The sequence below is a fragment of the Hemicordylus capensis genome, chromosome 3 (assembly GCF_027244095.1).
Source record: "Hemicordylus capensis ecotype Gifberg chromosome 3, rHemCap1.1.pri, whole genome shotgun sequence".
Taxonomy (NCBI): domain Eukaryota; kingdom Metazoa; phylum Chordata; class Lepidosauria; order Squamata; family Cordylidae; genus Hemicordylus; species Hemicordylus capensis.
This window is the reverse complement of record NC_069659.1, coordinates 196,431,868-196,457,675: the sequence shown is the minus strand read 5'-3', so window position 1 is coordinate 196,457,675 and position 25,808 is coordinate 196,431,868. Positions and strand designations below refer to the sequence as shown.

General features: G+C 45.2%; 1 protein-coding gene across 6 annotated transcripts in view; it reads right to left on the bottom strand.

Moving 5' to 3' along the window:
• PSD (pleckstrin and Sec7 domain containing) overlaps positions 1-25,808 on the bottom strand; it is a 140,543-nt gene that overhangs the window by 22,352 nt on the left and 92,383 nt on the right. For all 6 annotated transcript variants that reach the window (XM_053312752.1, XM_053312753.1, XM_053312751.1 and 3 more), the window contains one exon: positions 4,302-4,345. In XM_053312752.1, coding sequence (XP_053168727.1) covers positions 4,302-4,345 — 44 coding nt within the window. The remainder of the gene's footprint in view (positions 1-4,301; positions 4,346-25,808) is intronic.

Below are 25,808 nucleotides of genomic sequence, written 5' to 3'. Positions count from 1 at the left end.
AGCCACTGAAACCAATGACACAAGTTAGTTGTGACTCACTTAACTCCTATTAATTTCAGTGGGAAATAGTCATGACTAACTTAGTCTGGATGTTGTCCACTGACACATCAGAATGCCAGAACTTACTAATCATCCAACCAAGGCAGACTATATATGGGCTGAGGAATTAAGATGGTGCAGTTTAGGGATGCACACAAAATACTTTGGGCACATCCCAGGGGGCAGGGAGGGGTTCCCTCAAGAGGGGGCAGGCAGGTCCTACTTGACCCTCCTGCGAGCCTCTGCCGCCGCATCGCGGTGCTATACTCTGTAAAGTTCTACCGTGGCGGCAGCAGCCCATGCTGCTGGCTCCTTTAAGGCGCCCACCACGGCGGTGGAATGCTGCTCCCAGCATCCCTCGTGCGGCGTCGGCATACAAATGATGCCAATGCATGTGCCGATGCCGTCTGCAGGGCCAGTGGGCATCAGCACCATTTGCGTGCCAACACCATGCGAGGGATGCTGGGAGCAGTGTCTCATCGCCGTGACGGGCGCCTTAAAGGAGACAGCAGCATGGGCTGCTGCTGCCATGGCAGAACTTTACGGAGTACCACGGCGCGATGGGACAGCAGAGGCTCGTAGGAGGGGCAGGTAGGACCTGCCTGCCTTCTCTTAAGGGGACCCCTTGCCCTGTGCCTAAACATTTCGGCTGCAGGGACGGGAGCTGAAGCAAAGAGGTGTCAAAATGATTCAGGCACATCCCTAGTGCAATGGTGATGCTTTTTCATAAGCCTTGGCTGATCTTGGGGAGTCTCCTTCTTGCTTATCTTCAAATACAGACAATAGAAGCCGGGCAGAAACAGGCAAACAGATTTAACAGAACTGAATATTTTCAGCTGCCTTGAGCTTCCCTATTGAAAAACAGCCAGGATGGAGAAGCACCATCCGAAGTATAACTGAAGCAATTATGATTGACTGAATAGTTTAAATCTATTATATAGCTGTTTGTGCACTTAGACATACTTAACAGAACTCATACAACTCCTCAAAGCATTCTGCAGAATACCTTGGTAATATGAGACCAGCTGTATATTAAAGTTTAGAAGATTTAGGGCATAATTAGAAAGCATACAGGGCAACATCAGGTATATGTAAATTCATTCTATATTTTAAAGAAGAAAAATACCAGCAGAGAAAACAAACAACGTATAGGTAAGCGTAACAGGCCACTGATTGAAGCTTAATGCATGTAATATTGGTAAGTCAAAAACCTCAAAAAATAATAAGTTACTGAGCCCTTTCTCATGATGACTGAGAAAGGGCTACCTGGTTTGCAGGGAGGAAGCCCTAAAACGCTTACCTCCCTGCACACGAGCAGTCCTTCCTTGGGTGGGTGGATCACCCAGACAAGCACTGGCTCCTGCTGGTAGCTCCGAAGGTCAGGGTGTCAGGATGCACTGCCCCACATTGCCCCGCCCCCAGAGCTCCAAGAATGCATCGTGCGAGTGTGTGGTGCATTACAGGGATCTCCCCTCCCCAAGTCTGGCAGCCGCAGCTGCAAGCAACTGTGGCTGACACACGATCAAATAAAGATAGTTAGAGCACTCACTCTCCTAACCCTGTTTAGAAGGGAGGCTCCACAGGCGGGTTTGCCACCATGGTGCTGCCAGAATCGGACCCGATCCTGGCAGTTCACGCATGTGTGCAAAACCAGGCTGGGCTCCCTTAGCCCGGTTTTGTGTGTGTGTGTGTGTGTGTGTGTGTGTGTGTGTGTATACAGCCTCACTGTGTTATAAATCCCCCTGCTAACTGGGCAAAGAGGCACCTTTGACCGTGGTGATTCTATTTAGCAGGGGGAGAGTAACTGGCCCTATCCACCCCCAGCACTGTACCTCCAGTGACTGTTGCTGGTGTCTTTTTTATGTTTCTTTTTAGATTGTGAGCCCTTTGGGAACAGGGATCCATCTTATCTATTTGTTATTTCTCTGTGTAAACCGCTCTAAGCCATTTTTGGAAGGGCGGTATAGAAATCTAATAAATAATAAATAATAAGAGGTTACACACAAAGAATATCTAAGCAGAGGCTGTCTGCTTCTGACCTACAATTCAAACAGAACAGCATGGATGCAGATGGTTAGAAATTCAAGAAAAACAAAGGCATCAGCCTCAAAGGCAGACATTTACCAAGAGCAAACACAAGGCAGCTCTCTCTCTTTTAAAGGCATGAGAAGTCAGGATGAGAGGTGAAGGTAAAGTGTGCCATCAAGTCAGTGTGGACTCCTGGCGACCACAGAGCCCTGTGGTTGTCTTTGTTGGCATAATTTCTGGCCATTAGCAAAACCTTTGTCTCAAAGTGTTCACTTGTTCCTAATGAAATAACAAGATTACAGTGTAACCAAGGGGACAAACAATATGTGATGTAACTTTTTTCTGCTAAAAAAAGTGGAGCCTGCCATCTTGACCAGATGACTGATGAGGAAGTGCTCAAAGTTGCTATTCTCGCAACCTGTATCATTTTCCCCATTGAAAGAAAAGTAGCTGGGAATGATTTTGATTCTGCAACTTCCCCCCCGCCCCAAGAGGAGAAAAGCAACAGGGGTGATCTGTAGCAAAAAAATGACCCAAGTGAGAAGGGCTAAGTACCTCTTCCCCACCCACAGGTACTCTGGTGAAGACTTTAGGTTCCAATAGCTGCTTTTCACTTGTGGCGGGTAGGTGGGGGAGGCAGGGGCAGAATCAGGGCAAAGTTAAATACAACTGCACCTCACATGCAGTTTGGCCCAAAGAGACTGATAGGAAACCCTAGACTAGGGATGTGCAAAAAATTTCAGGCACAGAACGATCTGTGCCCGAAATGAGCAATTTCGGGTGATTCGGGTCCGAACCGAATCACCCCTGATATTTTTCGGGGCCGAGCCGAATCACCCAAATTTCGGGCCCCAAAAATTCGGGTGATTCAGGATGACATCTCTTTGAATTTCCCGCCTTTTTGCATCCATTGATTTGAATGCAAAGAGGTCTGAAGTGATGTCAGCCCGAATTTTGGGTCCCAGGGGCAAAATAGTGGGGTGGGGTGGTAGTGCCCAATGGTTGGAGGCTACCACCCAAATTTCAGGGGAATTGGGCAAAGGGCTTATTTTTGGGGAATTTTTGAAGTTTTAGTGTCTTTGGGGCAGTTCGGGGGCATAGAGTGGGATCTGGGCAAAAAGAGTGGGGTGGGGTGGTAGTGTCTAATGGGTGAAGGCTACCACCCCAATTTCAGAGTGATGGGGCAGAGGGCTGAGTTTTGGGTAATTGTTGAAGTTTACGCGTCTGTAAGGTTTTCCCCCATAGAGAAGCATTGAAGTGTCAGCAAATGGATAGCTTCACGCGGGGGGCAAAGGGGTGGCCTAGAACAGTGTGGGGTTGGTGGTAGTGCCAGGTAGGGTCAAGGAAGCTACCTGAATTTTTTCAAAGGATTTGGGCAGAGGGCTGATTTTTGGGGAATTGTTAAAGTTTACGCGTCTTTAAGGTTTTTCCCCATAGAGAAGCATTGAGGTGTCAGCAGCCCCATAAGTGCACTTGGGGGGTGCTGGGGTGGCCCAGAGAGAGTGGTAGTGTAGTGCACATAGGGTGCCAACCACCCCCATGGGTTTCTAACCCATGGGGTACAGACCCATTTTTCCTTCCCGAATCGATTCGGATTCGGATTTAATCCGAATCCGAACCGAATCAGGGGTGATTCGGGTGGCCCAGATTCGGGCACGGAACAGATTGGGGGTGATTCGGTTCGGGTCCCGAACCGAATCACCGAAAACCTGAATTGCACACCCCTACCCTAGACAGGTATTTTTGAGTAACAGAAATAGCACACTAAATAAATAGCAAAGGCACAGACACTATGTTCATCTAGTGAGGGATCATTTAGCCACTATGTACATTTGATTTGCACAAATAAAGTTCCCAAACAAAAGATACCAGAGACAATAGAAGGGAGGCAAAGGGACTTAAATCCACATGCTATCTTTAGCAAGCTTTTTTCTGCTCCCTCCCAACTCTCTTTTTTAAAAAAACCAACATGGGTATATAGGAACATTGCTTGCAGAAGATAAAACAAACCTAATTTCTGTAGGATTAATATAGTAATGAAACTATGTATTCAGCATACACTTGTTACACGTGTGATTTGTTCTTGGGATATGCTTGCCACTTTGCTGCCCAACTGAGCCCATGGTGATGGTGAGGTGGCAAAGCCTGGAGTGAGTTGTAGCAGAAAAAGAGAAATTACTAAGGGGCTGCTCAAAGGAGATCTCTTACTATAAGCAATAAATAGGGGTACTCACATAGCCCACTGCAGCTTTTCATTCTTGATGGAGCTATACAGGGCCTGCGGAGATTAAATATAAACCAACACACACACATTAATCAAGTAATTACAAAGAGACAACATTTCTAGATACAAAAGTTATTCACTTTGGAATTATGCAACAGACAAGAGGAGAAGTGACTCTGGCTTTAACCCTGAACAAGATCCAAAATCCAGCTACTAACTAATATGAGATGTAAGATTTATCCAACAGTTCAGAAGCAATGGCCATAATCAGGGTTGAAGCTGCAACTTAGCAAGGGCAGAAGAGGAGAACAAATGTCCCAGGGCCCCTGAGGGCGGGGGTGGGGGGTGGGGGGAGAACGACACATTGGCTGGGTAACACTTTGCTCTCCTACTGCACCTCCCTGAAGGAGGAGGGAGGGATCTTCACTTCTTGGCCCAGGGTCCATGCCAACCTTACCCCACCCCTGACCATAATGCTATCATAGTCAATATACGTATGAATGATAATTTCTTAGAATGTGCCACACAGTGATTAGAGGAGATTGGTTAAGGAGACTAAAGGCAGAGTCATGAGAGTAAACTCTCTTGAGAAAGATCAAAGGTTATTTAAAATCATTATAACAGAAGCTCAGATAAAACAGACACCATACATCAGGAAAGGCACAAACACTCACAAAAATATGCCACAGTTCAACAGCAGAGGCAAGGAAGCCCTTATTACATGATAAAAAGAGTTTTCTTGCACAAACAGAAAATAAGAGCACAACCTCTGTCAAAAGAAATGTATACAGACAGCAAGGCAAACCAAAGGGCAAATTGCTGAAGATATTTCACCCAGTGATATTTCTTGCATATATAACAGAAGTAAGCAACCAGCCAAAGGAGCTAAAAGACTGATGGATGACACAGATATCTATCTATCTATCTATCTATCTATGAAGTAATGAATGAGGACAGGGAAATAAGAAACAAAATAAATTATTTAAAATCACTGATAAATATGTTAGAGATGTACACATCTGGATAACTACTTTTGAAAGTTAACTGTTATATCAAATAAAGTTGAAAAAGATGAAGTTTTAGAAAGCAGCAAATTAAGAAGTAAGAAATCACTGTGGGCAGCTGGTGTTCACCCAAGATTACTTAAATTGTTGATGTTGTGATCAAAATATGAAACATGCTAAATTTACCTCCTGGAGGATTAGATGGTTGCTAGTACAATGCCAATCTTTAGGATTGGCATAGGTTAAAAGTACCATAGGGAAGATCCAGAAGATTGTTGACTAGTTGACCTCACTATTGGCCCAGATAAATTGCTGGAAAGCTTAATTGAGGGTAGAATTGTTAAACATACAAAAGAACAAGTCTTGCCGAGGAAGAATGAGCATGGCTTCGGCAAGTAACGATTGCCTCACCAATCTTTCAGAATTCTTTGAGGATTTCACGACTCTTACCCAACCTTACGGGATAAGAGAACAAGTCCAAATATGTATTTTTAATGGGTGAAAAACTGGAAGCAAAGGACAGACACATCCTTTGGGCTCTGGAATGCAGCAGGTCCTGGATATGAGAGAACAGGGATGGCCCCATATGCACTCTTGTGCATGACTGCACATACAGGTGCATTAGCAAGTGGCAGGGTTGGATGGGATGGCAGCATCAGTGCTTCCCTTGTCAATGGTGGACCCCTTGCCAATATGTGGATCCTATCGGATATCTAGTCATGCCAAATGCTAACACAGGGTTCATAATATATGAAACTATCTAGCACAAGATGTGATGATATCAAATAGCTTAGTTTTTTTTAAAAAAGAGAGACAATCAATGGATTACTAATACTACTACTACAAACATTTATATTCTGCTTATTAACAAAAGTTCTCAAAGCAGTTACACAGAAACACATATAATATGGTTCCCTGTCCCAAAAGGGCTCATAGCCTAAAAGAAACACAAGGAAGAAACTGGTGGGATGCTGTGCTGGGGGCAAATTGGGCCAATTGATCTGCCCCTGCTAAATATGAGAGAATCACCACTTTTTAAAAATGCCTCTTTGTTCAGTTAGCAGGGGAGATATACAGTGGCAGTATCTCTCTACCAATTGCTGGCAGCAAGCAATGGATGATGATCACCCATATACCCTGTTTGTGCACTCTGGCTGGCTGCTATATGAGAGTGTTGGATTAGAAGATAAACTTTGGTCTGATTCAGAAAGGCAATTCTTATTTGCCTATAAAAGAACTTTAATAAAACCATAGATTTATAAGAATATCAAATGTTGATATTGGAATAAATTAATCTGCCTATTTCATCTTGTATGCACAATTTATTTTTAAATTAAATTTTATTTCCAAGTTGTACTTGGGGGAGAAAAAAAAGTATTTCCAATAATACACAACACAGGCCAGTTCTCATCATCCATGCTATTTGTTAAAAAGTTCAATCCTAGATCTGTGTGGTGTGTGTGCCTCTGATTTCTTGTCATGTGAACTTGGATTTTTTTTGTGATGTTGGGTTGGCATCATGCCAAACTCTGGCTGTGAGGTAAATGTCAGGTTGATGTGGTGCCGAGCTGACACTGCTGAACATTTCTGAGTTCACATGACTGGATACTGGGACCACATGCACTGTGCTGATCTAGGATTTAACCTTTTTACAGACATTGCTTTGATCATGAAAATTGACCCTATAATTCAAGTTCCAATAATTTGGAAGTGGAAATCTCCAATCACGCATAATTTGGTTTTTGAAGGTGTATCTTCCAATTTTATCACAGTTTAAGGAACAATTGTTAAGATTCATAGGGCAAGGTCACTCACTCAATCGATGTCATAGTCCAGGGTTTCTCAACGTGTGGGTCCCCAGATGTTACTGGACTTCAACTCCCATAATGCCTAGCCCTAGTGGCCTTTGATTAGGAATTATGGGAGTTGAAGTCCAATTACATCTGGGGACCCACAAGTTGAGAATCCCTGTCATAGTCATTTGATGGGAATCAGAGATTCCTGAGGTATATGCACGTCCATGAAGCAAGATGCATGAACCCAACCATTACTGGGAATCTCAGATCAGCACCACACTAAACTGACATGAAGCCAAGATCGGTAATCTTAAATCTGAAGTTTCCGTGATGATATTTTATTTTTGATTTGGTGTGGTGTCAGTTCCTGGTAATGGCTGGTTTCCTGGTAATGGTTGGTTTTATACAGCACATGCCATAGGAATGCATGGGCCTCGGGAATCTCAGATTCCCATCAAACTAGCATGAGGTTGATTGTATTAATTCATCCTGTGGACAAATGTATGTAGAGGCAGATGGAGAGGGATTGAGATTCATCCATGGCCACTGCTGCTCATGTCCCACCCAAAACTTTTCTTCTTTCTAAGAATTAAAAGAAACCGACCACTCATCATCAGACTTTTCAATCACTATGGAGCTTAGATGTACAGATCTTGCAGGTGCTAACAGATGCTACATTATTTGCCATATTCTACAATTTGTAACATAGTTCTGGTCGTGGAGAGTTTTGCTGGGTACATTAAAATCAGAAATTGATATTATATACAAGAAGTTCTAATAAGAATTAATCTGCCTACTTTCCTTTCACTATAATCTTAATCGATAATTACCATCTTCACACGTTAGACCACTTGTGCTTCAAATGTCCACGCGTCCGCCATCTTGAATTGGGGTGGATGACATCATCACAAACTATGCCGTTGAGGTGTCCCTATGTGTCCCTGCAACTGTACCAAATTTGGTTCAAGTTGGTTAGGCGGTTCACAATTTAGGCCACTTGCGCCTCAAACGTTCACATGTCCACCATCTTGAATTTGCGTGGATGACAACACCACAAGATATGCCATTGAGCTGTCCCTGCAACTATATCCAATTTGCTTCAAATAGGTTAGGCGGTTCAAGAGCCTAGAGCCTTTATTCCAAATCAGAGGCGGAAACACGGATACACACAGTAAGCTTGGGTAATCTCATAAGCTTACTTTCCTTAAGGAAAACAGGCTAAAAAATAGCACCATAGATTCATGTGAAGCTCCCAGCTTCCCTCGCTCTCCTGTTTCTCCCTATCTTTCCAAAAGCAGGGAGGGTGGAAGGGGCTATGCCTCAGCAGGTAATGGAGCTTGAAGGAGAGTTGGGAGGTTAGTATATCACCTGTCCCTCCCCCACTTCTGCTATGGCTGGTTTAGCTTCTTGGACTCTCTCTCTCTGGGCTTTCTCACCATCCAGTTAGGACTCCAGAATCCTTCATGTAGTCTGTTTCCATTTCATCATCAGCCTGTCCCTTAAATGCCCCTCCACAGTCTTGACAGATCTTGCAAGAGTTTGAATCCCCATCTTGCAGGATCTTGAGCAATCATGAGATCTCTCCCCAGTCCTCTTTCCTCCATTCTCCTCCTAAATCTCCAGCCTCTGCCTGTACACAGTGCATTTTCCCTCCCGCTCCGGAACTCTCCCTCACTCCTGAACCCAGCCTGAGGCAGCCGTAACCGGCGACAATCCTGTAAAGTGCCAAAGGCAACCTTCATAGAATTGCATTCACTAAATGCTGGATCTACAGAGACAGAATAGCCAGGGTGTGGGCTAAATCAAGACCAGATGTGTACATGTATGTACGCACACACCTACTGACATAGCTGCTTATAGTCTGGATAATAATAGAGAAAGAAAGAATCTGATCTACTGTTTTGGCAGTCCAGTGCAAAAAGCAAGTTCCACTGACCTCAGTGAACTCATTTTCAAGTAGACATTCTGAGGATTTCAGTCAAAGGCACATAGTCACATGTATCAAGAGAACTCATTGTCCAGTCAGTTCTGAGAGAATTCAATTGCATACAAAAGCTACAACCCAGTGCACTGGGACATTTAAATCCCATCAAAATCAAAAGGGTGTATGCACACAAGGGCATATCTAGGGTAGGGCAGGCAGGGCACATGCCCTGGGCGCCACTTGAAGGGGGAGCCATTCTCTAAAATTAAAAAAAAAATTAAAAATGGTCGCCGAAAACAAAATGGCCCCTGCACATGCTCAAATGGCCTCTGTTTTTAGCGGCCATTTAAAAAAATTAAAAAACGGCCGCGACACATGCTCAGGTGGTCCCTGCGAGGCCCTAGAGGCCAGCGTGGGGAGGGGGAACCTTTGCAGACCCTCCCCGACAGCCTTTAGGAAGCACCCCGAAGGAGCTACAGGTAATAATAATAATAATATAAGTCACTGTACACATATTTAGTTGGGAACTATGTACAGAGAATCAGGGCTTGTGAATACTGAGCTGAGGATTATGAGCTAGGATTGTATTCATTTGCTCTTACTTTGCTTCTTGTGATAAGCGAGTTAAATGTGATGTCTTAATAATATGTCTATTAATGGTGAGTTTGTCTTTGAATCAGTGTGAAATTCTTAGTATTAAGGCCCACTGGGAGTTTCTTGCTCTCTTTCTCTCATTTTAACTGTCTTTCTGAAAGACTAGAATATATTCCAAACAGTGACCCAGTTTACTCTGCATATCCTTTAATTATTTTCAGAGTATCTGGGAAAAGTCAAATTCTCCATTTATTTTTAAAACTTATGTAATAGTGATGCTACAATGCATACTAGAGAATTAGGCACTTCTGTTTAGTTTCCCAAGTACACCTCCACATAGTATTTGGGTATTTCATGAGCCCCCACATACTGAAATTTGTAGTTCTCCAGCATTTTTTGGTCTGGCTATGTCCACTGCTAAATAGTTTTTGAAATATTAAAAGACTAACAAGCTTGACTTGTATTTTTCAGCTGATATTATGGTAAAGTTATCTGAAAGATGGGTGTCAGATGTTTGGACAGGGGGCGCAATTTCAGTGCTTGCCCTAGGTGCTATTTTCCCTAGATACGCCTCTGTATGCACACAGCTCTTCTGCATTGTGGCCAAAGTTAGCAGCTATTGTAAGAATTTTGTGAAGAATCTGGCATCCGGCACAGAACCAGACTTTCAGAAAACTTCCTGTTTCATCAAACCAAAATCAAGTTTTCAGTCTTCATTGTGGAACTCATAGAGGCGGGTCTCATAATCCGTGAGACCCGCTTTTTTAGAAACTGTGGGGAGAGCGGGCTAAGCCTGCTCTCCCCGCGGACGAGCGGGCAGGGAGCCCTGGGCAGCCGGATTGGTTGCCGGCTCTGTGACGGAGCCGGCGGGGGGTGGGGGAGCAAACCTGCTTTTTACCAGGGGTTCCAGAATGGGTTAGCCGCTCCAGAACTGCCGGGCTTGCCTGTGAGCCCGGTGGTTCTGACGATCAGCAAAAATCGGGCTAGCGGAGGCTAGCTCAATTTTTGCTGATGGTCAGAATAGCCCCATAGGATAGTAGCACCAGAAGAGACCTAAAGGCTCTCTAGTCTAATCTGCTGCTCTGAATTAGAACCAACTGTCCAAACAGATCAACCTGTGCAATGCGCATCACAGCATGCTATGATCAAGAGCAAGTGTCCCTCTACATAAATAGCTCAAGATGATCCAAGGCCAAGTGGACAAAGGGGAGAGGAGATGATTCCTTTCAGATGCCAAATATGGTGATCAGATAATGTTCCACCTGTTTATATCTGGTAGGTTCTTTAGTTTTTATAGTTCTCTGTTTTTAGCTTTTAAAATAACTTTTAATTTGGATCTTTCAAACAATATATTAAATGTGGTTTTAGCCTGGTTTTAACTTGTTTAACTTAAATTTGGTTAATTTTATTAGTCTTATTTTACTTTTACATTGTATCTTTTTATAAATGTTTTGAGCCGCCCTGAGCAGTAGTGTACTGGAGGGGTGGGGTATAAATATTTTTAATTAAAAAAATAAATAAAATCAGACCTTGTCCAAGCCAAACCCACCCATTGAGTAAATCAAAGCTCATTTAATTGAATTATTTGCCATACTTCACAGTATGAGGTCCCTTTTATATAGCTCCTGATGGTCCAGGGGAAGTGGAGAAACTAGGCTTATATATGACGAAATGCATAACCCCCATATACTTGACTTTTACATTACAAATGCTTGATATTTTAAATTATTATTCTATTTGTAGGCATCGCTAGCTAGATATGAAACAGGAAAAGGGTGCTACTGAAAGCTTTTGTTAGTAATTTACTTCTAAGGTAACTTTCGAATGCTATATCTCATCACTTATTTCTTCCAAACATCCCCTCCCTTTCCTGAGCCACAGATTCTACTCCAGGAGAAACCACTTTGGATCTGTTCATTTATTTTCCCACTCTTATCCCTGGACTTTGGCTCCAAGGTCCAGGGCCTCCACACCTCCTGGGGGTCCCCAAATCCTATTCAGTTTGTCCTGGGTGGTGTGGTTTGTGCCCTCAAGAATCTCTTGTGCCCTCAAGAACTTAAAAAATGATGCTTGACTTGCAGCGGGGTGGGGGTAGGGGGCTCCAAAGGCCTTTAGTTCCAGGCTCCAAAATTACCTAGGTGCACCTCTGTATATTCCTAAGGAGCAACCCTAAACACAAGTTTATAGACCTTCTCTATTGCACCTCTTCAGTATCAATTGCTTTCTTATTCTTCAAGTGAACTTGTTTTTCTACTTGGACAATGCTGTCAATTTGCATAGCCATGGCCTGTGGCAAAGTCCAACCACAGATTGCTCTTGAACCATTTTCTAACTTTTTATTTTATTTTATTTTTAGAAAAAAGGTATTATTCCCCAGAGGTGAGGTCTAGGTAGAATACTAGGGAATTCAAAAATTAATATAGGTAATATATATCTCTATTTCCCTCCAGCTACAAAGGAAATTTGTAATATGCTATTCTCATGTATCAGGGGGAACTGCTGGATAATAGTTCAGATAAATAAATTGGGACCTCATGTAGATACAAATCAATCAGAAAGTGAAGGGCCCCTCCCACACCTAAAAATGAGAATAAAGGTCTAAGATCTCACAAAGGCCAATAATGAGAGAACATAGCAAATCTGCTAAGAACTCCATAGGTTGTTACAGTCTCTCCTAAAGGTGTGCACGGACCAAGGTCCAAACTGAATTCTGAGTGGTCTGCAGTCCAGGGAACCGGTTCAGCCTGGTTCAGCTAAACCACAAACCAGTCCGGTGGTTCAAGGTGGGGGGAAGTGGCGAGCAACACCTTTAAAAGTAAAAGGTGGTGGTGAGCAGCATCTTTAAAAGTAAAGATGCAGGTTCTTGCCAGTGTGACCACTACTCCAGGCAGCTTCCTGCTGTGGCAGTGCCCCCCCCCTTTACTTTTAAAGGTGAACACTCCTAGCCTCCCCCCTTTTCCAGTGAACAGGGCAGTAACCATTATCTCAGGCATGTACATTTATTTTGCTTTATAGTTTATGTTGCTCCATAGAAAAACAAAACTGGACAATCCCTTGTGCAAGAATAATAGACTACACCCAGATCATACATCATCTAGTTTAGGGACTAATGGGTTTTTGGGCAGAATGTGACCCATGAAAGCCTGGCAGCTGGACCATCAAAGGTGCAGCACTGGCAGCTGCATAGCTTTCCAGATAGGTGCATGGTGGTTAGTCTAGCAACATTTAAGCTGTAAAGGAAAGTACATGTGTGGTTGCTGGACAACCATGCAAGTGTTCCTATTGCTTCTTGGTTAACTGGAAGCTTTAGGAGATGCCTGCATGGTTGCCATGTAACAACCTACATGATTCCCTTATTTTCCCTGCCTCTCCTTTTCCAAATGAAATCTTACTCATTCAACTGGCATGATGCCAGCTAAGCAGACATAACTCCATTTAGAACAGGGCTGCACAACTCTGGCATGTCAGTGCTTTTGGACTACAACTCCCATCATCCCCAGGTACAGTCAATGGTCAGGGATGATGGGAGTTGTAGTCCAACATCTGCCAGAAGACTGAAGTTGTGCAACCCTGATTTAGAATGACTGCATTTATGGGAACGGAGGGAACACTTAGGAACATAGGAAGCTGCTTTATACTGAGTCAGACCATTGGTCCCTCTAGCTCAGTATTGTCTACCTAGACTGGCAGCGGCTTCTCCAAGGTTGCAGACAGGAGTCTCTCTCAGCTCTATCTTGGAGATGCCAGGGAGGGAATTTGGAACTTTCTACATGCAAGTATGCAGATGCTCTGCCCAAAGCAGCCCCATCCCCTAAGGTGAATATCTTACAGTGCTCATATGTAGTCCCTCATTCAAATGTAAACCAGGGTAGACCCTGCTTAGCTAAAGGGACAATCAATGCATGCTTGCTACCACAAGATAAGCTCTCCTCTCACTTGCCCTCAATCCCTTTGCCTATGGAGTAGCCTCCATAGCTGTGGTTCTCTAGCACCAGGACCAAGCTGAGTTGGAAGGAAAGTGGGGCTGGAGGGAGGTAGGGCCAGTGCTACCATTAGGCCAACTAGGCAGCTGCCTAGGGCACAGAGTGTACCAAATCAATCAAAATGATTTGTGTGCCAAAATATTGTCTTTTGTATTTGAGAAAGATAATCAAAAATTGATGTGTTACCTATTCTTGCAATTTAAAATAAATTTAGCAGTTTCAAGTTTTGTGCTTTCCATTTTTTCTACAAAACATGTTTTTGAAAATCAAAGTTGAATTTTTTTGGGGTGTGTGTGTGTGTGTGTGTGTGCGCAAGTACTTTAGCCTTGCCTAGGGCGCAAAACAGTCTGGCACCGGTCCTGCGGGGGAGGACCCGCAGCGGTAGTCCTTCAAGATCTTATTCAGCACTGAATTTGCCCACTGGCCAATCTAGTTGCTGATCCCTGAACTATGTTATGCTTCTGTTCAAAATCCCAACTCAAAGGTGGTCAATTTGAGATTCTTCAGCTGCTGTTGGTCCACTATTTATTTATTTATTTATTAATCAAATTTGTACACCACCCCAAACTTTTGTCTCTGGGCGGTTAACCATAGCATAAAACAAGCTAAAATATATACAAAAACTTAAAACAATTTAACAATTTAAAAATCACCTACAAATTAAAAGTTCTTGTAGCAGGGGCCGGGGGTGATGGGAGTTATTGTCTAACACAGCTGGAGAGCCTCAGGTTGGCCACCCCCAGCCTAAGTGAAGCAGCATAATTGATATATAATTGCCCTTTTGTGCCTACACATTTCTTTTATTCCACTTACATAATCCTTCTTCTCACTAGCCTTTTAATGTGGGAGGCAGGACGCCCATCTACGGCTGCAGGAGCCAGGAAGCCCTTGCTTCCTGCAGCCACAAATTACTCATGCCCAGATAGCCTCCTTCCTGCTTTGACTCTGTTCTGTGCTCCTCAAATGGAGAGAGCTCCTGCCATCCACTCATCCCCACAGCAGCACCTCATTTCTTTAGGAGAAATTGTTGCCCCGGCTGTCTTCCTCTCCTCTTGTCTCTGAAGCCTTCCCCCTGTTCTTCCCTCATCCAAGTGCAGCCAACACTTTCTGTAGCGACAATGGAAGTGGTGGGAAGCGAGACTTCTGTGGTACTTCCTCAAGTGGATGCCTCATGGCCCAAGGCCTCCTAATTTGGCATCTTTTGCAAGCATCATGTATAGAACGTATCCCTGACAAATGGATACCACTATTAAACTAAACAGACTGATACATGGAAAACACCAGCCAAATTCCAAATGGTTGAAAAGCTGGTGTTCAACTAAGCCCCCCTTTGAAAAAAAGAAAAAGAAAGAAAATCCCTGTGATAGACAACTTCTTTTTTCCTCAAAGGTAACTTTTATCTCTCCACAGTGGTCTGGAGGGAGGAGGCATATTTTGCCAGGGAATTCAATTCTTCTCATAAGATCTGATGATCCCTTGAGGATGGACAGATTCTTGCATTTTGTTTTTACCATGTTCATATTCTATCATACAATTGTTGTTACGCAGCTAAGCCTGGGCTTCACAGTTGGGGAGCACACATGCTTGCACAGTATGAAGTCATCGGTGGGGGGCAGGGCACTGGAGAATGAAAGCCTTTCTTGAAAGACATGCCACAAGAGTCAAATTGGCAGTGTCCACCCCTCTTTTTAAAATGATGAGCTAACAATCCAGTCCAAGTTACACAAAATAGAATCTTTATGCTTCTCTTGGCTACATGTAAAAGCATTTTACATACAAAATCCAAAGAGAGATAACATTAAAATGCAGGATAGCATTTGAAAGCAATTTCACTTTCCTTTAATTGAAACTGTGCAAAATGTTTTACCAAACCTTGGTTAAAATTTGGTAAGGCCACAGGGGCCTGGATGAAGGTGCTTTCGGGGATCCATTCCACCTCTCCTATGATAGATGGAGCTGAGGCCGATCAATTTCCACTTAGAGTCATAATAATCCCTGCATAGTATTGTATTATGTACTTTAGTAGAGCCCAAACAGACTAGCTCTATTGCATTTCTTTTATACGGAAGACTAGCAGTTATCCTCTAAAATGATGATATCAGATTAATCTGACATGATCCACTAGCATACATCTAATTCACTATTTATTCTTTCCTTAAAATATTTGTCCTTGAGGGCCTTACCAGCAAAGGCCCTCGAGTGAAACAAACTGGTCTGGAGTGCCTTATTTCCCCTTTCTTGAATATAGGGACAAGATTTTCCAGGCACACAAAAATGTTTAAAACGTGTGTGCGCTGTTTTTAAAAAGATCATTGCTAGTGTGCCAGCTCTTCTCATATGCTTAGATGGAGATTATCTGCCTCCTCCTCTCCCCTCCCCTCCTCAGACTGAGACATGATGCATTAATTTTCATACTCCTGCAGCAGTGATCCTCTCAGTGGAGTTATTTTCAATATTGTTCCCATTACGGAAACCGAGACAATGCAATATTGCGGCCATACCAAAAAGTCTCCTTTGTACCCATGTCATACAACTTGCTCTCATTGTGTCATGTCTGTCTTTCCTTGCCAGACTTTGGATCTGCCTTTAGCACATCTGGTTTTCTTCTCCTGTATGCAGACTTTATTAATAATCAAAACCTCTGCTTTCCCCCCCCCCACTGCCTCAATTTCTTGCTTAAGGCCGAACTCCTAAACATACTTGCTAGTAGGAAGTACATTCCACTGCACTTATAAGGCCTTACTTCTGAGCAAACACCTCTTGGAGCATACTGCATGACTAACTCCTCCAGTTTGTGCTGAAGAATTTCCCTTCAGGTTTTAAAAACATTTGCTGACATGATGGAAACTATTACAATTCCGAAATGCGGCACCCCAGGGCTGTTGCAGAGTCAGAAGGCAGCTCCGACGCTGCTCAGATACAGCAGTTGTGCTAGCAGCACTTCCACAATGTTCCCCACTCGCCAGCATGGGGAAAGCTGTGGATGCACTGCTAGCACAGGGGCTGCCTTCAGACTCTGCAGCAGCCCTGGGGTGCAGCATTACAGGATAAGCATAACCATGTCTGGGCTCCATGGAGGAAGAGTGGGATTTAAATGTAGTAAGTCCTAGTTAAAGACCTTCCATTAGTCAGACGGTCATTTGTGCGACCAGGGCGCTTCCCAGATTGCACACTACCAGAGCGTCACCATGTATCCCTTAAGTGGCCTTCCGTACTGCCTGTGTCTTGACATCGCAGTCCCTGTGCTGTAAGCAAGATGCCATTCACATTTCTGATGCCTTCTTTCATGTTTTATTGCTGCATTACAGCCCTCACCTGAAGAACAACAGCCAAAAGGTTGCACAGAGTCAGGGTTTCTTCTTGGCAATGTCCGTCATCAGACTGCCTGTGATCAAGGACTTACTTTGGGCAGTGTTTATAAAGGTAGGTGGCCTTTCCCTTTCAGTTAAGGAAAACATCACTATTAACTAGCTGAAGATACTGTGTTCTTTTCAGAGCCATCATAAGAACAGGCCTGCTGGATCAGGCTCAAGGCCCATCTAGTCCAGCATCCTGCTTCATACAGTGGCCCACCAGATGCCGCTGGAAGACTACAGACAAGAGTTGAGGGCATGCCCTCTCTCCTGCAGTTACTCCTCTGCAACTGGTACTCAGAGGCATCCTGCCTTTGAGGCTGGAGGTGGCCTATAGCCCTCCAACTAAAAGCCGTTGATAGACCTCTCCATGTCCTTTCTATAGAGTTTATATCCAGGGATAACAGTGTCCCACTGGTTCTCACTGTTTCACCATGTTTCTGCTATGCCCACTATATCTCTAGCTGGCCCAGCCTTCTGTCTGCTCTTTATGTGGTTCTGCTCTGTCCCCTTCTGTTTTATCTGAATCCTTTGCACTCTCGCACTTTAAAGGATGGCATTTGCTGAACCGGATACTGCCCAGCTCCTGTAGGCCACTCAATTCACAGAACGAGGGGAAATCTTGAGGGCAGGGGTGTAGCTAGGGGAGGGGGGGCCCCGTGCTCAACCCTCTCCCGGGGGAGGGGGGGCTCCGTGCTCAACCTCTCCTGGGGGAGGGGGGGCCCCGTGCTCAACCCTCTCCCTGGTGGCCCCTCAGAGTGAGAGAAATAATGAAGAAAATAGGAAGGGGTGGAGCTGAGGAGCCTCTGGAGCTTGGGGGCCTGGGTTCTTTGCACCCATCTGCTCAATTGCAGCTATGCCCCTGCCTGAGGGGCTCACCTCTTGGCCCAGACTCAGTCTGGCATCATGCAGCAATGCCAGGGGGGGTGCAGCAGCATTTTGCTGATTTCTTTTTAAAGGGATAAAGAGCTAAAGCATGAGCATATACAGCAGTACTGAGCACCGAGCTACAGGTGCCTGCAACAGCCTATCAATCATCTGTGTGCAGAAACACACACACCATTTCAATAAGGATGAAGAAGCTGGTGGGGGTGGGGTGGGATGGGAGAAACCAAGTTGAAATGGTTGCATATTGCTGTTTGAGTGCTAGGTTCCCTGTGATAGTAGTGCAAACTGAAGTGCAAGCTGACTACATCAAGTTACAAATACATGCCCACTGCTCAAACAGACTCACGTATACACATGACGACTAATATTTCCTGCCAGACCCCTCCCTTTTTGAGACCATAAAAAAAAGATCAAGATAGTACCACAGAACAAAACCTTTCATGAGATGATATTGACTCCACTGTCTCAATGAAGAGATGATGACCTATGGCTGCCAAAACTCTACACTGGGGCTATTCACACGATAGGTGTGAGCGGGGTAACCCGCTCAAGTAGCCCACCCCTTAAACCGGGTTTGTGGAGCGAGTGCTCCGCAACCCAGGTTTTTAAAATCATGAGTAGCCGCATCGCGGCTCTGCACCGTGGTTACTCATGAGTAGACCGCTGGCAGGAGGCTGAAAAGCAGCCTCCCAGCTCAGGTGTCTCCCCAGTATGCCCTGCGCACTCTCGCAGGGCATACTGGTGCTTCCGGGGGCCATGTGGCCCCCGAACTCCTCAGCCCCCACAGGCTCAGTCATGGAGCTGGCAATCATGTGGGCGGCCAATCCAGCTGCCCAGTGCTCCCGCCCTGATCATCTGCGGGGAAAGCAGGCTTAGCCTGCTCTCCCGAGTCCCCGCTGAGCTTCCCAAACTGGGTCTCACTGATTGTGAGACCCGCCTCACTGTTTTTCAAGATTCTTTGACATGCAACATGAAAAAATCATTAGGAAGAGTGGTATCAATTCAAAGGATTCACGGATCAGCATCTGACCTTTCCTCTTCTACACAAAGTGACTTGTAGCCTTCTGGCCCCCATCTGTGAATCCTTGCAGAATCAGGTGCAGGGCTGCCTCATCTGGAGTGGGAGGATTTTTTTTTGTGCAGCATTAGATGGATTGGATCTGTTGCTTCCTGGACTTGGTGGTTTGGACCACAGAACCCTGAACTGCTGCTTGAAGTATCTAAAATCCCTTGATCTATAGGCAGGTCTGTAGGAGGAGAAGCTGCAGCTCAATGGTCACAAATCCTACCCATGAAATCTCCAGGTAGGGCTGGGACAAACTCCTGTCTGAAGCCCTGGAGAGCCATTGCCAATCAGTTTGACAATACTGGACCTAGATGAAACCATGTTCTTCCTCAGTCTACATACACTTCATGTGTTAATGTGAGAGAGAAGGATGGCACAGGGCTTGGTTCTTCTCTGCCCCTGACATCCTGAGAGCATTTCTCAACAACTTCCTCTGAAAACAGAAATTGTAGCTTAATTAGATCGAGAATGCTTATCAGCTTTATAGTGATTCATTGCCCCTGCTTGGTTTTGGATGTGTATTTCATTCAATCTAAGCTGGAACCAGCCATGAAGTAAGCAGCTTTGGTCTACTTATTAATCCTTTGACATCTTTGAGACCCTGGCAGAGTTTCAACTGAAGTGCCCCTTGCATAGAGAACAGAGGCCCTAGAGAAAATTAACAGAAGCTGCCCTAATTACTAAAGATGTATAAACCTTATTTTAAAAAACAAAGAAAGAACCACAGCTTCACTTTTCTTTTCGGTTGGGTCATTTAAGAACTCATCTCTATTTGGGGGGAGAATAAGCCCTCAAAACTAAAGCAGACATTGCTGCATTGACAAGAGCAAATTGTAGGGAGACCACCACCCCTAGAATCCACCCCTCCCCATTACCAGAAATGCCCTTTCCTGTACTGGGACAACCCATTTCAAAATCTTCAGGGAAAGGAATGTTCTGTTCTAAGGGTCTAGGGAAAACAACAACTTGTTTTACAACTCATCCGCAGGCTGTGAGGGGCTAGATAGCATAAGATTTTAATAGCCTTCAAAAACCAAGGCAGGAAAATATTCAGTTGAAAAAGTCTCTTAAGACAACCTTCCCTTGCCAGGTATAATGGTTCACCCTCCTCTATTAAGACTTCAAATCAGAAAGTTTCTGATTCCCAAAGAGAACTGCGGAATGGAAAGGAAAAAGATGCAGTTCTCTACCCACTCACCAGTTAGGAGGCAGCTATATTCATTCCCTCTGATCTCTCTCCTCAGTAATGGCCTGATTAGAGTAAATGAAAAACCTGAGCTGGGCTTGAAATAGGGAGCTGAACATAATACTGTGGGTGGGCTAGCAGAGTGCTGCATGTGGTATACATCTTCTCAGAGCCAACAGATTCAGAGAAAGACCCAGGTTGGTGGTAGTGATGCTCTTATGCTTCCACCCCCATCTGTACAGACTATCCATCACAAAACTCCTAGTGGAGAAGGGAAAGAAGAGCCCCTTCAAGGGTAGGGATGGGACCTGAAAGAGTCTCAGACATTTCTACAGGGATTACTGCGACATCTTCCTCAGCACAGGACTGAAAGGAAGCACACTCTGGCCTCTGCCATTGGCCTTGAAGTTTTTCACACGGGGCTTTTAAAGCCCTTTAACTCGCATCTCCTCCAGAATGGAGGGGGTGCATTCACATAGCAACATAGGAAGCTGCCATATACTGAGTCAGACCACTGGTCCATCTAGCTCAGTATTGTCTTCACAGATTAGCAGCGGCTTCTCCAAGGTTGTAGGCAAGAATCTCTCTCAGCCCTATCTTGGAGATACTACCAGGGAGGGAACTTTGAACTTAGATGCTCTTCCTAGAGTGGCTCCATCCCCTAAGGGGGAATATCTTACAGTGCTCACATGTAGTCTCCCATTCATATGCAACCAGGGTGGACTCTGCTTAGCTAAGGGGACATGTCATGCTTGCTACCACAAGACCAGCTCTCCTCCTGCTCCATTTGGGTCAATGGAGTTGCGGTAGAAGGGGTGATGTGTGTGAAAAGTTGGGATAACATTTTAAAAAGGAAAGAGGGGGAGTGGGGTGCACGAGGAGATCTTTTGGAGTGACAAAACAAGGGAACTGCTTATTGGTGTGGGGGAACAAAAGGGAACTCTGTGGCGAGCCAGGAAGGGGGAAAGACAGGAACTGGTGTGCCTCCAGATAAATAGATAGATAGATAGGAAGAGGTGGAGGGGAGCGCTCCTCCAGTGAGGACTGTGAGAATGCACAGAAGTAAGTAAGTAAGTAAATAAATAATAAATGAATTGTGATTCAGTTCAATGGGCTTCCTTTTAAGTAAGTGACTGTTCTTTCTTCCTACCTTTTGCCTTGTAGGAAGCGAGTGGGATTGCACAGCAATAAATGATTTCATTCAATGGGCTTCCTCTTCAGTAAAAAGTGCACGAGGAAGGGTTGGATTCAGAAATCTGCTCAGCTGCTCTCCCCTCCCCTTCTGTGTCGACAAGCTCAAGTTACAGGTGAAACTCGGAAAATTAGAATATCGTGCAAAAGTCCATTAATTTCAGTAATGCAAATTAAAAGGTGAAACTGCTATATGAGACAGACGCATTACATGCAAAGCGAGATAAGTCAAGCCTTAATTTGTTATAATTGTGATGATCATGGCGTACAGCTCATGAGAACCCCAAATCCACAATCTCAGAAAATTAGAATATTACATGGAACCAAGAAGACAAGGATTGTAGAATAGAACAATATCGGACCTCTGAAAAGTATAAGCATGCACATGTATTCAGTACTTGGTTTGGGCCCCTTTTGCAGCAATTACTGCCTCAATGCGGCGTGGCATGGATGCTATCAGCCTGTGGCACTGATGAGGTGTTATGGAAGACCAGGATGCTTCATTAGCAGCCTTCAGCTCTTCTGCATTGTTTGGTCTCATGTCTCTCATCCTTCTCTTGGCAATGCCCCATAGATTCTCTATGGGGTCAGGTCAGGCGAGTTTGCTGGCCAATCAAGCACAGTACACTGTATACTTTTCAGAGGTCCGATATTGTTCTACAATCCTTGTCTTCTTGGTTCCATGTAATATTCTAATTTTCTGGGATTGTGGATTTGGGGTTCTCATGAGCTGTACACCATGATCATCACAATTATAACAAATTAAGGCTTGACTTATCTCGCTTTGCATGTAATGCGTCTGTCTCATATATCAGTTTCACCTTTTAATTTGCATTACTGAAATTAATGGACTTTTGCACGATATTCTAATTTTCCGAGTTTCACCTGTATACTGGAAGCAAGTGGAGAAGGAGGGTGGAGGAGGAAAGGAGGGGAAAGCCAAGGTTTCTCCCTGCCTGTTTCTCTCCCCACAGTGAGGGGGCAGAGGAAGCAAGCACAGGTGCCGGGGGGGGAGAACTATCCATACTGTAACACATGAAATGCGGGGCAAGGCTCCTTAAACGGAAAAATACAGCTACTTTCCTGCAGCGTGTTTACAATGTTGTAGGGCAAAAACACATCATCAAAATTCAAATCAAGGCATGGGAAATATGAATGGCACCCTTCTGACAACGCAAAACTGATGTGGAAACATGGGCAATACAGAGGGGCACTTAGTGGATACGTTGCAGTGTGTAATCTGGAAAATGCCCAGGAAGTACATACTGGCAAGGGAAGTACATACTGGCAAGACCAATCATCAGCCCAAGAAAGGCTGCTTCAGGGAGCTGGGCCTCACCCTGAATCTGTTCCAGCTGCCAGTTCCCCTGGGGCTACAGAACTGAAGAGGCCAGAGGAGTGCTGATGGTGTACTATTGCAGTTCTGCGCTGAGTTGTTTGAATTCAAAGCTGTTGCCAAAGGCTCCAGAGGGAAGAGGGCAGCTGGAGGGAAGGGGGTATGGGCTGTTTCCAGCTACCTGCCCCATTCCTGTCATCTCCCTCTCTTACAGGCTGCCTGAGATTTTAAAGATCTGCCTAGCATAAGCCCTGCTCCCAGTCAGGAGGCTCAGGGCTGGACTACTTGAATCCCAAATCTTTCTGCTTGCTGTATTTGTTTTTCTGTTTGCTTCATTTGTACTGTCCAAATATTTTAATTGTTTAATTAAATTCTGCATTTGGAATCTATCAGGATTTAAAAGTGAGCTATAAATAATCTCAATCAATTAATGAGCCCAGAGTGGGAGGCTCCTCAGACAAGCAGGAGTCTGGCATCCCGCTGAATGTACTGTGTGGCTGGCGAGAAAGTGCTGGGGCACTCTCGCCCTGTGGTGTGGAGTCTTCCCCAAATACCCCCAGGGTCCGGTCTTTCCTTGTGGCCAGTGTTCCCTCTAACAAGGATTCCCAGATGTTGTAGACTACAACTCCCACAATGCCCAAGCAAAGGCTATTGTAGCTGGGGAGGCTGGAAGTTGTAGTCAACATCATCTGGGAATCCCTATTAGAGGGAACACTGCTCGTGGCTCCCTGTGGTGGCGGCCTTATGAACGCTGCTGCCAATGGAGCATGCTCAGCATTACACCATGCAAGTTCCTAATGCCTGCCAAGGAGCAGCAGGTGCCAAGGGTTGCTGCACACTCAGCTCCTCCCTGGGAGCCCATGGATGCCAAGGATTAGGGAGCTCCCACCATGGCTGAGCCACCTTGCTCAGGAGGACTAAGCCGCTTGCCCTCATGGCCAAACCTGGCGCCAAAACAATCTGTTCCCTGATAGGAACAAACATCACAGACACAAAGCAGTGGAACCACAAACCCCTAACTAAACGAGAGAAGGGAAGGTGCAAGAAGAAGAAAAGCCCCATGTTGTTGTATTTTGGAAGAAAACTTCTAGGCCCAGAACAGGAGCGGATCCAGCAGGAGATTACAGGGGGTGCCGCAGGAATTCTTTTTAAAAAAGATCTTAAGACAGACATGGTGTCCTGATGGGCACTCATCAACACCATCACTCTCGTGTGCAGCAAGCGCCACAAGATCATACTGGGGAAATATGTCAGTGTTTACAGAAAGAAGCTGATTTCACTTATTGATTGGTTGTGTCAGAAACCAGACGTTGTGTTTGAGGCTGCTTTAACATTGAAACATAATCTGAACAGGCATCTGTCCAGCAAATGAACAGTCTCACAGCCTAGAAATGCAAGTGGCTTCCTGCCTTCAGCAGGTGCTCAAAAGCCTCCACCATAGTTCCTTGTGTGCCTAGCTGTGCTCATCTCTCATCTGTATGCTCAGTTGTTCCTGAGCCATTTATTCCCTCACCCACCCCACCTCATTAGATTAACTATTACATCTGTGTATGTCACACCTTCCACAGAAACCTCACCAACTTCCCAGCATTACTCCTCCCCCAGTCATTTGGGGGAGGGCCTGTTTGCCCCTTCTCAAACATACAGCATCCTCTATGAACGCCTATTCAGAATTAGATCCTATTGCGTCCAATGCAATTTACTCTCATGTAAATCAAGTATGTATAGGACGAGGATCCCTATAATACAGTTCCTGTTTAAAACTTCTGGTTTAAATCCGGTTCTGTCTTTCTTTCTCTCCATGAACTTTCCCAGACAGCAGGCTTTACTGCGGGTTTACTGTGAGGCTTTTATACAAGTTCGAAGCTTGGGGTGGGGGGGAGGGGTGGGGGGGAACCCTGATGCAAAGAGTGCATTTTTTTTTTACCCTGGATAGAAATCGGGCAACATTAAAACACACAGTGAAAAACTCGAATTGTGTGTGAAGTGCTCCCCGATAGCTCGCAGGGACTTCAGGTAAATCTGGCCAAAATATGGATGCACCCCCTCCATTCCAAAGGAGATGTGGGCTAAAAGCTGGGTATGTGGAAAACTTTCTTGTTTCCTCTTACAGGAAAAGCAATAAAGAAAGAAAGGAAAGATTGTGCCATTGAATCAGAAGATTAAAGCAGAGACTGGATCCTTGTCCTATACACACTTATGTGAGAGTAAATTCCACTGGACTCAATAGGACCTAATTCTGAGTAGACGTTCATAGGCAGATACTTCACATGTGAAGGGGAAAATAAAGCAAAGGCTAAATGATTTGGAATAAGGCTGGGAAGGTGGTGATGAGGATATGGGCTGGTGTTTTTCAAGTCCAACGTCCACCCCACCCTCCTCTTCCTCTCTTCTGCCCCCTCTCCCCCACTTTTCCTCTTGCCTGGAGCAGCAGAGCAGAAGCAAAATAAAGAGTCAAGCATTGACTGACAATAGCTCCCCCACACCCGCACCCAACAACCACACTTCTTCTTGCCTGGAGCAGCAGAATGGAAGAAGAGCAGTCAAAGCACAAAAGCACAGCGGAAGCAGCAGCATGCAAGTAGGCAGGCAGGCACACAAGGTGCAACACACCTAAATTCAGGCGCTACACTCTCAGACTGGCAACTGGGAGAGAGGGAGGGGTGGAAGAGAGAGCTGGATTGACAGTCTGAGGGTGCCTTGTTGTCTGAGGGAGGAGACAGAGGACCGGGTCTCAGGATCAGTGAGACCCGGTTTCCTCGGGTGAGCGGGAAGAGCGGGCTAAGCCCTCTCTCTCTTCTCACGAGCGGGCAGCCTGCCCACATGATGGCTGGCTCCGTGACGGAGCCGGTGGGGGTGGGGGGAGCGGGGGCCTCGTGGCCCCCGCAAGCCCCAGTATGCCCTGCGTGAGCACGCAGGGCATACTGGGGAGACCCCCGGAGGCGGCTTTTCACCTCCCGGCCGGGGGTCTACTCATGAGTAGGCACAGTGCAAAGGCGCACCGCGGCTACTCACAATCGTAAAAAGCAGGTTTGCTGGAGCGCTCGCTCTGCAAACCTGCTTTTTACCAGTGGTTCTCAAGCGGGTTACCCTCTCAAGAACCACCGGGCTCGGCTGCAAGCCCGGTGGTTCTTACGGTCAACAAAAATTGAGCTAGCCTCTGCTAGCCTGATTTTTGTTGATCGTGAGAATCGCC